Source organism: Eutrigla gurnardus (genome assembly GCF_963514095.1).
Source record: "Eutrigla gurnardus genome assembly, contig: SCAFFOLD_241, whole genome shotgun sequence".
NCBI classification, from domain to species: Eukaryota; Metazoa; Chordata; class Actinopteri; order Perciformes; family Triglidae; genus Eutrigla; species Eutrigla gurnardus.
In genome coordinates this window covers 1-14,618 of record NW_028155394.1, presented here as the reverse complement: position 1 = coordinate 14,618, position 14,618 = coordinate 1, and the positions used below count along the sequence as shown (strand labels likewise).

The 14,618-nt window shown below is 42.9% G+C and overlaps 1 protein-coding gene across 1 annotated transcript; it reads right to left on the bottom strand.

Annotated features, from left to right (window-relative positions):
• Positions 1 to 6,103: 6,103 nt before the first annotated feature.
• On the bottom strand, positions 6,104 to 14,476 carry LOC311010319 (dynein axonemal heavy chain 2-like). The gene is made up of 9 exons (XM_084040849.1): positions 14,289 to 14,476; positions 13,829 to 14,013; positions 9,250 to 9,475; positions 8,566 to 8,717; positions 8,123 to 8,237; positions 7,610 to 7,786; positions 7,199 to 7,273; positions 6,674 to 6,824; positions 6,104 to 6,493 (listed from the first exon to the last, which is right to left on the bottom strand). The coding sequence occupies exons 1-9, from the start codon at positions 14,463 to 14,465 to the stop codon at positions 6,339 to 6,341; spliced, it is 1,413 nt and encodes a 470-aa protein (XP_083896975.1). The 5' UTR covers positions 14,466 to 14,476; the 3' UTR covers positions 6,104 to 6,338.
• Positions 14,477 to 14,618: the final 142 nt, after the last annotated feature.

The following is a 14,618-nucleotide window of genomic DNA, read 5'->3' as shown; positions in this document are numbered from 1 at the left end:
TCTCTCCCTATCACTGTCTGCCCCTGAAGAAATCATGCATATTGTTTGGTTAGAAATAATATTGTTAAGTCAGAAAATCACTTTCCTTAAACTGAAACACACAGGATAGGTATCATGCAATTATATCATCTTCTAATGATATGTTACAGCACCCCAAGCTGTCTTGTTTGCACATGTGTATGAAATAAATCTTTTTGAAGACTAAAAACAAGCTAACGCTAAATGGCTATCCTTCACTCTAGAAAAGCCTTCACACTTGTATTTTATGCAGCAGCTTGTAACTTTTGTTTGAAAGGCGACAGACGCACAGACACACATACACAGTATGTGCACACAGTGTGTCTTTATAGTCCATTAGTCCAGATTGGGGTTGCTTTGACGTTTGTGTTTTTCCACCTTTGCCGGCGCAGGCTAATGTTTCCCATAGACTTCAATTCATTATGCTAAGCTAGCGCACTGTGCTAACGACTTATACAACTTACTTATCAACTCAATTTAAAGATTTGTAAATCATTTAAGACTACAGATTGTGAGCGACTGTTAACTTACCCTTGTTTTCTCCTTTTTGGATGAAATTGTGCAAGTCTGCATGAGAGTTGAAGTGCGAGAGAGTAGTGCATCCCGTATATTTTTTAAATGTGGAGCTGGACAAACTTGATTGGCAGCTCTGGTGGGGGGGCAGGCAGGGTGGCTAATCATATTCCAGGGGTAGCCGGTGCCACCCCCAGCCCCTATAATGAAAATAATAATTGAACAAGGTGAGAAATGATAAACGGCTGTTTCTTGAGATGAAAGCATTTTATTTGATGATTAGATGTGAAAAGCATCTAATGTTTAGAAGGCGTTTCCATGTCAAAAGCCAGTGAATTCACACTAACATGAAATATTATGCACTTCAGATGATGATAACAGTGGACACATGCAGATACCACTTAACTGTAATAGTGGATAAAACAATGCTTTCACGCTATAAAAGCAATTATTTTGATGTTTAGGGGGTGTCTCATATCAAAAGCAACTGTATTCACTCTAAAATTAAATTTGAATTATTTCTTTATAACTTCTGTTTGTCAATAGAAAAGCACCTGAGTTGATGTTTAGAATCTGTTTCATGTCGACTGTATTCACACATTTACATGAAAGATTATCCACTTTACAACGTTTTCAATATGTTGATAGCAGTGTGTTATGTTGGTAGCAGTGTGTTCACTGTTGATAGCAGTGTGTTCACTGCTATCAACAGGGCACGTTTCCTGGAGTTACTCTGAAAATTGTTTTAAAAAACCTTCCTAGTACCTTGAACGTTCTCTGAAGCTTCTCTAAATGTTACCGGTTTGCTGGGTGGGGCTGTTTTTATTCTTCTCTATTACAGTTTTTCTCAATTGTTTACACACAAATACTGGTACTTGAGACACAATGACCACAACATGTAACTCATGCACCAACCCCCTGAACTAACTCTGCTAAACTGCAAGCACAATTCCTGCTTTACACCCAAATTGCAGTTTTAAAACACACTTTTTTCAAAACACTACACACAATTCTCTGCATTTGGCACAATTTTCATGAAGAAAATCTCTTGTTTTCATAAGGAACACACTGCCATTCAAAATTCTAAAGTTAATTTCCCTACTATGCACACTGACTCATCACATGGGAAAACACCTGCAACACAGTTTTACAATTTGCAATCAGAGCATTAGCATAAAAGTGCAACAGGTGAGCTCTTCTGTTTTGGAGCAATGGATGCCAACATTGGCAACAGAGGCAGAGCCAGAGGAGTGAGAGTACGAGGAGGAGCCTAGCATGGATTTGCCATGCTAGGCGATATTTCCCCCGCTGCTCAGCCATCGCTTGCATTGCCTGTGATGTGGATGAGGTGCTGTGGCCACACCGAAACAGAAGAGAGGATGCGGGATAGTTGTTGTTTTTTTTGTTGTTTTTTTTGTAACTGTATACAGTCATTTCTTCTGGTTTTGTATGTAGACCACTGTATATGCAACTTTGTGTTGGTTTGGATGAACACTGTGTACATTACAGTATTCTTGTGGGAAAAATAAAATATATAAAAACAATATTCTAAAATATTTTACAACACATTTATGTATGTACTGTCTGTAGTGAGTGTAACACTGCACAAAAAAAGGCCTAAGTCATTATGGCAAATGGAGAAGAATTGTTCATCGTGTTTTACATTGAGCACATCAGTGTTCAACTGGTTCTTATAAATGTCTATTCATATGATGGTTTGTGTGTGTCATTTGACAACAAAATACCATTTTGAGAAAAAATAACATTGTTTTGAATGTAAAGTTTCATTTTGCAGGAGAATTGAGGGGTTTTGCCCATTGTGTGTGTGTTTTTTTGATTTGTGTGTAGAGTTCTGAGAGTATGAGGCATGCGTTCAGAAAATGTGTGTAAACGATCGAGAAAAACTGTAAATATGAGTAATAGGCTGCTCTAGCATTAAAGAGGGCCTTCCTGTATGTTTGACTATCTGAAAATCTTTAAATATGCTTAATGTTCAGCTTTTGTTAAGTTCCCACAGTTTTTGTTTTAGTTTGCGAGTTTGAGAAACGATGGAGCTAACTTCCTTTGTTTTATTGTTTTCTTTTTTAGGGGAGCAACAGAGTCGAGAGTCGTTCTCAGTCAGCTTCCAGATTCATCATTAAAGAAAATCAATTTGGGAGGGACCAACAATAACATAGAAGTCCTCCGTTTCATTAAGACATCAGGATCACTTCCTTGAACATTGATTTGTCTGTGTCAGTTATCATCTAATTGTAGTTGAACAGTAGAGATCAGATGGAAGAGTCAGGGTTTGATCCCCCATTTCTTACCGTATTGCATTAATATAAAACCCTGGTTGAGACATTCAATCCTCAGCTGCGACAGTTGTTCTGTCAAAAGATGTCCAACAGCCCAGAATGCATTTGGTTATCAAGTGACTTTACATTTCCTCATGAGACGTGTTCAGCAGGAGCTGAATTTGGCGCCGTTGATTTTGGCTCAGTCATCAGTGATGCACGGGTCCTTTCACGAGTGACCCGAAGTCACCCGATGGCGTCATTCAACCAGACTGGAACCGCGGAAATGAATGACAATGATACCCGACTCTCTTTCCCGCTACAACTCCATGTCCATGTTCCACATCTTCTCACAATGAGTCTTTCAATCAATGATGTTTTAGAAAAAAATTACTTACATAACTATGTGAACCCTTAAAGGAGAAATCCGGTCATTTTTTACCCTATTTTCGTTGTCCCCAGGGTCATCCCGACTTAGAAGCAAAAAAACAGACAAAAATGACTTGAACTAGCCTAAGATGTGTTTACTCAGCTCAAATCACCCCGTAGCCACAGTCACCGCAGAAACGAAAAGACTATTTGAGCTAAACGAGCGCTGGCGTGTCTCGTACGGACCCAACCTGTGTTGCATAGGTCTTGGAATTATTTTCTGAGGCCCAGAAAAGCAGATAAAACTTGCCTCTATGGGTTAGCATTGGAGCGAGTCTGGAAGGCTGGCAGGCAGGAACACATCTCAGGCTAGGCAACGTCAATTTTTGTCTGGTTTTTTGCTTCTAATAATTCGGGATGACCCTGGGGACGACAATGGGGTCTAAAATGATTTTTCCTTTAGTCATATTTGACTTACTATTATTCATATTTGTGTGTAACTTCACTGTAGTGGATAATAAAAGGTAAAACTGTCAGGTTTAATGGTGTTGTCGTGGGGTAAAATGGTTTGGACCCAAAAGCAGGCTGAGAGAAAAAGTAAAGGCAAAAATATTTATTTTAACTAAAAAGACAATGTAACAAGTGACGGAGGCCACAAGGGTAAAAAACAGCATTAATAATCAAGTAACCACTGGAGGCTGGCCACGGGTCACAGCATTAGGTAGACTCACGCTCCAGGTCAGGGAGATGCACAATGATGTTGACATTTTTCCACATACTCAAATATCAATGAATTAATGAACCAAAGCAGGCGATTTTCTTCATCATTTCAATAGCAACACTCTTTGGTACTCTCTGCAGGAGCACCTGTTAGGACTAAAATAACATGGAAAACAGAAAGCACCATGTAGAAAACATGAGACCAGCTCTTTCTCTACAGCTGTGAGCTGCACAGTTCATACTAGTTAGTCTCATCTCTCTCATATTATTAATGGGAATATGAATAATAGCTGCTCTATTAACCACTGTTGATGCGGTGGAAATCAGTTTATGCTTTCCTGGTGAGAAATATGAATACCACTCCTAACAGAGCTTTGAGTAAATTATTAAATAAAGAGTTCAAAACAGGCTAGCAGTCGCTACAGACAGACTGTAAACAGACAAGTCTAATAAGTCAAAGCCCTCGCCAAGCGGACCAACATACAGCTTCAGATCAAACTATCTGGCCAGATAGGGGCAGACTCGGCAGAGTCTGACAATTCTTCAGTCTTGAGAAGGGCTTTCTATACAGATGTTAGTGATGTGTCATCAGAGAAACATTGTTCCGTTGTTTGTGTAGACGGAGAACTTTGTCCAGGATGTGGTGTTTGAACCACTCATCGGTGTCTATAGATCCATATTGACTTGCCAGCTGTTCGTGGTTACTTGGGTCACAAGATGCATTCTACAACTCATGTAACACATGACATGACATAAATACAGAATACAGGTAACCTCATGACACACATGGAATATTATAAGTCCTAGCTACGCAACCTACTAATGAACCTATAATAAACCACTAAATGAAAAATTCCCATCACAGTTGATAGGTTTACTAACTGCCATTCCATCAGCTGAAACATGTAAGCAGCTCCACTCAGACACATTTGAATCTTTGCTCTTTATCTGAATCTACTGCTCTTCATAACAAAATTCCTGTAGATATAGTGCAGCATCTTAAACCGTCCACATGCCCACATCATATTCTGCTTACAGCCTAATGCAATTCCAATGAGGGTTTTTAGCGTTTTGGCAGTGGATTTGCTGACCAACAGTTAAAAAGCCAAAGATTTTTCATTTCAAATGGAATGAGGAAATCCTCATATTTGTAAATATAGATTCAGAGAAAACTATAGTGAAATGAATCCCTGTGTCATTCCCTCTGCCTCCTAGTGGCTTGTCTGCCTGCCTGCTAGGGCTGGGTATTGTTTAGAATCTCACGATTCGATTCAATTTCGATTCGTTGGGTCACGATTCGATTCAATATCGATTCGATTCGATATTGATTGAAATGCTTCGATATCGATTCAGTATCAAGCAGAAATACACAAGTAAGAGTACCAGATCATTTTTTCAAATAATTTATTTAGTTTCATGCCTTATGAACAGCCGTGGTATAACTCATGGCATGATAAAACAGGACACTGCTTAAACACTGAACTACAGTGCATGTAATGGGTTCACACCGGCCGCGGAAGCTATGGTAGTAGACAGTAGTAGTGCAGATATACCGTTGAAATGCACATATTTGTTTATCTACTCTTCACATTTATTACATGAATTGTCTCTTCCTGTTTCCCAGTGCGAGTTGAGATAAACAAAAATGATCGCATTTGTCAATCGCGGTATTTTATTTAAAAAATTGCTTTTATTTTGAAAAATTGACCGGATTATCTCGTGTCTCTTTGTGTGATTTCCTGCCAGAACTGATGTGTTCGCTCGCGGCACGCGCAAAAAATAGAGCAGACGCCGAAACGTTCGCTTCACGGCGCGGCGCTCCGTGTCTGGTGTGAACGACACCATAGCTTAAGAGGGGCGCCGAATGGAAGCGGGCTCCGCTACGCGCCTATTCGCGGCGGCCGGTGTGAACGCTGTGCTCACTCCGGTCGCCATATTGTAATGGTTCAGTCTAGTGCGGCCCCCTTCGGTACAGCGCGAATCACACGAGGGTGTCGGTCACAGCGCCCCCACTGGCCAGGGGCTTGAATCGATTCAGAGCATGGCTGAATCGATATTGAATTGCGGGGAAAAGAATCACAATGCACTGCTGAATCGATATTTTTACCCATCCCTACTGCCTGCCTATGCTTAATTGCAGGATTGTGTGGTGTGTGGGAGCCAGGTACCAGCTCCAATCACCTGCACGGTTCACCCACACCCACAATTCACCCACCGTGGATTCCCCTCGGCCAGACCTCCCCCAGACACCATTGTTTTCAATAAACAAGCCTGTCTCCAGCCCTGTCTGCACCTGAGTCCCCTCCCAGCGCTGACACCCTGCAGATAACCCCTGATGGTAAAATGTTGTAATTATACACACCAACAGTCACAAACGTGTCAAACAGAATTTATGACAAGTGAGAAAACAGTGACAACAGCAAACGGTTTGTGGTAAGGCCTTTATTGGTCCAGGTTCATCAGGAGAGCAGTTCCCCTCCTGACCCAGTGGTCCGGGGTCACACACCCACACTGGAGTATGACACCGAGCACAAAAGATGGCCGACCTGCCTCACCTGAACGCACCTGGTGGTAGTAACACGGACACAGGTACATACCTACACACACACACACACACACACACACACACACACACACACACAGACGGAGATGAAACCACATACAAACATGGAGAAAACAGGAAAGCAGGGGGGAATCATTCAAAATGTAAAATCTCATGAACAAACCAGCAAACAGAAAGGAAGCTGGAGGCGGGATGGGAAACAAAAACAACTCACTCTTGGCTGCCTTCTTGCGGATCTTCACAGGTTTGAAGTGAATGGTGGGCATTGGACAGACCATCTGCATGGGTTCAGCTTCCACCAGACAGCAGCTCCTCTGGTCCCAACCGGCTCCCTCCAGGTACAGACCTCGGACAAATACTCCATCCTGCAGGGGGCGAGCAGGGACACACCAGTCAGATAACAACCATGTTAATACTTACTGAAAGTTAGAACAAGTCGCCACCGCATTATATCTAGATGATTTAATTCCTTCCCTCTTTTTTTCTCTCTTTCTCTTTTGCAGCTTGTTATGTTTTCACTCTTTTTTTCTTTCCCCTCATAAATGTACCACGTTATAAGCTGTTTTCACATTGTGTAACATGTTTTCCAAACATCAACACTTGAACTGTTGAAGTGCTTCATAAATGATAACAATAAATGTAATGTAATAATAAAAATGCAAAAGCAGTTTTAAGGAATGAGGAAAGGCCGAGCAAACGGCTCTGATGCAGATTCATAGCGATGGTGAAGAAGCGTTACCTTGGGCGGGTCAAGCAGGTTGCTGTCATCTACAGTGGACACGATGAACTTCCAGGACAGCATGTCCACTGAGATCTGACAGAACAATATCACTGTTACCTGGACAATTATTACTTCAAACAACAGTATGAGTGACAGTTAGGAATGCTTCTGTCACATGAAGAGATGGACTCGACAGAACACAGAGAAGGTTGTACAGCAGCTCGTGTTGACTGCAGTGTGTCTGAAAACCAGCGTTTCTTTACGTCTGTACGTGCTGTGATAGTTAAACATTTCAAATACTTAACTGGCTTATGAAACCGTTCACATGTTGTCCGATGGCCATTGATGAAAACAAGAGTACGGGCAGTGTTTCTGAACGTGGTGAAGAGGTATTTCTGCCTGTGTGGACGTGATTGAGTCAACTCTCACATTTTGCTGTCGAGCAGAGGTCTGCAGCACGGCGGCGAGGAACCCGTTGGGAAAGGCGAAGCTGGAGAGCCAGAACAAGTTGGGGGGCTGGGTGGTCTCTGCCCAGCGTGCAAACTCACCGACCCGCTGGCAAAGATCCCTGGTCCATGCTGCCAGGGGCTTCAAGGAAGGGTAGGCCTAGTGGACAGAGAAAGACAGACACCCTCAGTCTATGCTTCCAGACACTCATAATGCAGGTGAGCTGTGGAAATATTCTCCATGATGTAATAACGTTATTCATATTTAAATCTGATGACAACTTTGACTTCCTTTGTTGGACATTGACATGAGGGGAGTCTGTGAGGGGCGTTTTTGCTGCTTAGACCAGACGAGACTTTCTGAACGAATAGAAAACTCATGCATGTTGTGTATGTGCATCATCAAATTAGGCCTCAAGTAGCAGAGAAAAGAAAAAGGGAGAATCAATGCAGTGAAGCAGATTTGTGTTGATGTGTTTTAAGAAGAATACGGTACCTTCTTCCACAGCGGTGGTACACGAGCGTCATAGATGTGGCCGAAGGTCTCCTCCATGCTCGAGGACATTACCAGTAAGCCGTTGATCCCCTTCTCCAGCTCAACCAGGGTCGAACTAACACAAACAAACAGTTACAGCAACAAGTCTGTCATTTTTTACTACAGCAGGTTAGGAGCCACTGCTTCCTAGTCTGGATCTATCAAGATAAAAGTAAGCAATGTTGGTAAATCACGAAGCATTGATCAACCTAATTCTGTAAGAATTGACAATTGCATTGTATTTGATCTGGAAAACCTAAAAACATATGTCTCTCCCAGTCACTATGATTGAATCTCACGTCAATGCTGATGCACTGGACTCAAACAGCTGTAGAGAAAGAGCACCAAGGACAAGCATGGCCAGCAGAGTTGGTGACAGGTACACACAGACATAGAGTTCATACATGACGGTGTCCAGCAGACAGTTGTATGTCTGGATCTCTTGCAGCAGGACCACATTAAGAGGTGACAGGTGGTCCTGGAGGATGGACCTGGTGCCTTCGTAGTCAATCTGTGGTGGGATCCTCCCACGAACGTCTGCCAACAGCTCCAATACCTGGAAGCACGTTGTGAAGCGGTACAGCCATCATTCATATCTCAGGGTGTTCTTCACTGAGGCCAATGTTTGATTGGCCACTTCGGACCTATATCCTTCTCAGGTGATAGAGAGAATTCTGACTGACGGGTTGGATTTTATTAGATGCAGGCTTTGAATCAAATCACCCATGAAAAACGTTCTTTTAAAAGTTATTGAGGATGTACTCAATATTAATGTACTGGTTCCCTACTAACCCATTCTGCTGAGTGGGACATTACATTCATGTAATATATGTCTTGGACACTTTTAAGACAGGGTCTAATGATGCCATAATCATCTGTATATGTATGCAGATGATTGTTATATTTTCTTTACTGAGCATATGCTCCCAATATGGCAGTGACCATGATGATAATTCTGTTCTAACTTCATGGAGATGCTTAAATGGATTGTCATGTTCTATATACTCTATGAAAGAGATTGAACCAACTGTGCTAGCTATGTTGTAGAAGTTGTGTATTCCCCCTCAACTAGTCAGGTCTTCCCTCACCTTCTCTTCCTTACTGGGCCCAGCAGGAGGGCTGGTGATCCGGGGCTGCAGGGAGAGCAGGGTATCAAACAGCGTTCTGGTCTCAGCAATCTGGCTCGCGATGTGGGCATTAGAGTTCTGGCCAAACAACTCGGGGTGCTCTGTGGATGGCAGCATGCTGATATGATCCTTGAATGCGGACAGGGGACCGTCATCGGGGATGTGATAGGAGGTTAAGGAGGACAACCTGACGGAATATAAAACACTGACGTATAATAGCATTTACAAACATTACTTTACAATTCCCACTTTGCCTCCATATCATCCAAATAACTGGTGCGAAAACAAAACAGCAAAACATAACCCTTTGAATAAAAATGTCACAAATATAGTGCGAGTGCATTTGATTGGTTTCATTGTACTGCAGGACTCAGCTGTCATCCTAAGCACATTCCGCCAAATTGTATGGATATATGTGTATAAAATTATATGCACATCGAAACTAAGCTGTAATGGGAGGTTTTTGGCTCGTAATGTGGGCATCTGATTTAACAGTAAGGTGCCAAGGGGCCTGTTGGCATTGCTTGAATTGACTGTGATGCTAATAGTTTAGCAACTAGCCTACCTGAGGACAATAGGCTAGTTGCTAAATCATTAGCAGGCTAACAGATACCAGATATCACTGAGTGACATGTGCAGGGCTTGAAGCAGGAAAAAATCCTGTGCCTGAAATTTTTTTATGCATTGGGGAGAAGAAAATTCTGAACATTTGCAATCTAAATGAATTAATCTGGTGCACTTTGAGAGTAAACCCAAATTATAGTTTGAAACAACATTCAAAACACACACAGCCAGTATCACTAAGCATAAAGTCCGCTAGCTTAATGCTAACGTATAATACCTCAGAAATTAGCATCACCAAGGGCGTAACTTTGAGTTGAACATTGGGGTGGTTGAGATTTCCACCTGTGAAGCAGGTGTGTGTATATATATATATATATATATATTCTTTGGCCACCAGCCACTGCGGCAGGTTTGGGTTTACCAGCCCAGATATATAGTTTGTGCCTAAAATAAAGTTGACCGACTCAGAAAATGCATAAAAATGGGTCTTGAACTTGTACAGAATACACATTAAAGTGTGTGCAAGTGTTCTTGTTAGGACTCATGGTCCTTAATTGTCTCTAACTTTAAGTATTTTGTCCCGATTACAAATGGGTTTGTAGTGTTTCCCACAGGATCTTTGGAGACTATGGTGGGGGGATTGCGATCCTCTAGGGGGGTCCGGGGGCATGCCCTCCCGGGAGAAAATTTTGAATAATTTCATTTTAATGCATCAATTTGGTGAATTCTGAGAAACAAAATATGACATATCAATTACTGACCAATTTCTTACAAACTGCTGGTACTGATACAAATGTTGACATACTAAATGGGGTTGAGGAGTTTAAGCATTCAAGAAAAGATGAGAACAAAAATGACTAAAACACAATTCGTTTATTATTATTATTATTATTATCATTATTAATAATAATAATAATAATAATAATAATAATAATAATAATAATAATAATAAAAGTGGGTGACTATTCCTCAGCCTTCCTTGGTGTTTTGGTTTTGACTGAAGCCTCGTTCACATACGTCGTCACTCGCCCATCTCTGAGAGACAGCTGTCAATGAATGTGAATGTGTTCTAGTGGAATGTGGACCAGGACAGGCGATGTGATGTGGTCGATCGGAGATCAAATAATTTTAACTTTCTGCGATGCGAGTGAAGCGAGTACCAATCACAATGTAGAATAGAGATGATCGACAGTTGCCGTCAACAGAGAGTTCCACAGAGAGTTGTCGCTTGAAGTCGCCGGCGGCAGTGAGTTTTTTTTTGCCAGCGAGTAGAATTCAGCGAGAAAGCGAGTGACGGGCGAGTAGCGACGTATGTGAACGGGGCTATACGCGCACGCACTGTCAAACTCGCCGGCTGGGGGGGGGGGGGCAACCGTGAGTGGTGGCACTGGAGCCCTAGCAGTAGCTACCTCCTGTTGGGAAGATACTTTTATTCTTTTGCTTTTTTTCGCGTGCTTTCTTCATACCACCGCTGATGCGGGGAGAGACCGGGAGAGACAGTAGAGAAGCGCAGGTCCGGCAAGGTGGGCGAAACCAAATCTCAGAGCGGGAGGGGGCACAGACAAACGTCACTATTTTTTACTGGTAAATTGAGAAAATCTACCACACTGTTGTGATTATAATGCTGAACATTCAATATCAATAATTGTGATATCATATTGGGTGGGTTGTGGTGGCTGGTTTGGATTATTGGGTGGGTTGCAACCCACCCATCCCCCCCATAAATTACGCCTATGAGCATCGCTATCGCTAGTTCGCGGCAATCGACAGCGATAGCAGTAAAGCTGCTAAAAGCTGTTTTAATTCTGGCTTTAGCGCTGTTAACACGTCACAGTTTTAATATTTTTCATGCGAGAAAGTCACAATTTAATCCAGTGCAGAGTCTGTGGGAGCCGCGACCGGTGACCAGGGCAACGGCTGTCACAGCGGCGGCAGCGCCGGTCTACTGATCTGATCGCCCTCCTCTGTCGTCATCCCGGGGGAGAAAAACGAGCCAAGTAACTTATCCGCACGCTTTTAGAGGTTTGCCGCTGGCTGGTTAAATTCTTTTTATTAGATTAATGTTGGTCTCATTGATGAAATCTAACAACTGTGGCAGTCGCATTAGTTTGTCTGAATGAAAAGTGTGCAGGGCTGCCTTTGGGCTGATGTTATCAATCGCTCTGGCTACGTTGTCCCGGTCCGAGGTGCCTGGAAACTTAAGGCCCGCCCTACTCTGCTCTGATTGGCTAGAACTCCTTGGTTACCTTAAGTACCATTGGTAGTTGGAACTATCACTTTAAACGACTGGTTACAGTAAAAAAAAAAAAAAAAAACACTTCACCAAAATATTGCTACGCCGGATTTCCGGCACCGTGCCGGAGGTCTTCAAGCCCTGCATGTGTAGGGGGGAGGGCTTATCTGAATGAGATGCAAATGAGCACCATTGTGTTTCCTTGCTCATCAGGTGAGGTGAGGTGATATTTGCAAATCTTTCAGGCCAGTTTTCTCAGTGAACGGTTTTCAGAGAAGCATACATTCAAATGGCCACAACTTCGTCAAATATTATCATATCATTCATATCATTGGAAAGCTTAGAAACTACACTTTCAGAATCTGTTAATAACTCAAAATATCCCAAGGCCGACTTGTTCCTGGTTTTGCCATGGCTGGTCACATACCATATGCTACCGTACCATATCGTATTAGTCTCAGTGGCACCATCTACTGGATGAAAATGGAACACATCGAAAGTTACGTTACGCGTTAATGTACGCGGTAAGGTGCACGCGGTCGATATCTACTTCCGGTTGCGAAGAATCAAAACATACAAACGCATGTGCGTGTAATCGCATGCAGACATGCGTACGCTCTAAGAGTAATACACATCTTCATGTTACGCGTGATGAAGTCTGCGTGCACGTAACAACGCACGCACGTGTAAAAAAATGTTCTGTTAGTCACACGTCCACACGCACGCTGCTGCGCACGCATTCGCTATTTTAGATACTGATGGAACCCCATAGTGTGTGCGTGTGTGTGAGTTACTAGGGGTGGGTAAAAATATCGATTCAGCAATGCATTGCGATTCTTTTCCCCGCAATTCAATATCGATTCAGCAATCTTCTGAATCGATTCAAGCCCCTGGCCAGTGGGGGCGCTGTGACCGACACCCTCGTGTGATTCGCGCTGTACGGACGGGGGCCGCACTAGACCAAACCATTACAATATGGCGACCGGAGTGAGTACACACCGGCCGTGGAAGCGCCGCGAATAGGCGCGTAGCGGAGCCCGCTTCCTTTCGGCGCCCCTGTTAAGCTATGGTGTCGTTCACACCAGACACGGAGCGCCGCGAATAGGCGCGGCCGTCCCGCGCCATGAAGCGATCGTTCCGGCATCTGCTCTATTTTTTGCGCGTCCCGCGAGCGAACGCGTCAGTTCTGGCAGTAAATCACACAGTAGCTGTGTCCCAATTCAGGGTCTGCAGCCACAGCTAAAGAAACACGAGACAATCTGGCCAATTTTCAAAATAAAAGCAATTTTCAAAATAAAATACCGCGATTGACAAATGCGATCATAGTTGTGTATCTCAACTCGCACTGGGAAACAGGAAGAGAAAATACATTTAATAAATGAGTGAAGAGTAGATAAACAAATATGTGCATTTCAACGGTATATCTGCACTACTACTGTCTACTACCATAGCTTCCGCGGCGGTTACATGCACTGTAGTTCAGTGTTTAAGTAGTGTCCTGTTTTATCATGCTATGAGTTATACCACGGCTGTTCATAAGGCATGAAACTAAATAAATTATTTGAAAAAATGATCTGGTACTCTTACTTGTGTATTTCTACTTGAAACTGAATCGATATCAAAGCATTTCAATCAATATCGAATCGAATCGATATTGAATCGAATCGTGACCCAACGAATCGAAATCGAATCGAATCGTGAGATTCTAAACAATACCCAGCCCTATGAGTTACGGTGTCTTACTTGAAGAAGGGCTGGTTTACTGCAGCATCACAGAAGTAGTCATTGATGTATGTGGTGAGAACACGTCTGTCCCACTCATCTGTCACATGACCTCCATAGACGACCTCCGCAATGAGCTCCTTGAGTGCATCCCAGGGAATCTCTTCATACATATCCAGGTACACACTGAGCAGCCTCTCACTCACCTAGGGGGGCATCAAGAGCAGCATCTTAACAGACTGAATTTGACATCCAAGATGTAAAGCCAGTTAAACCTCGCCACTGCAGGAGAAAGAGACAGTAAAGGTACAATGGAGAGGAAGACAATGTTCCAAAGTAGAAATGAGCAGGATTTAGTCTCATACGTTTGAACTTGACTGTCATCATTCATTACTCTAACTGTCTCTCACTATGACAGCATATACAATGGCCTTTTTGCCTTAAGCTGTCACTGTTTTTCAGTTTCAGATGACGCCCTGACCTCAAAGTCAGATTGGTTGAATGCATAGACAATGTTCCAGCCCAGCTGTAAGTACGTCTTCCTCTCCAGCAGGATGCTGTGAAAGAAGCAGAGGGAGAATAGCATCTTCCTGTAGGAGGCAGGCCTCGAGCAGCGGGTGAACTGAGTCTCCGTCACCAGCTGGTACAGATGCTTCATGTGTGCTTTCACACCCTGAAAACAACAGGGGGCAGTGTTAACACTGTGAAGTGTGTATCTACAAACAACGTCTATGTAGATGTGTTAACATTTCTATCATGTATGATGTAGTCTGGAAATCTGTGTGTGTGAGCGTCACCTCACCTTCGGCGG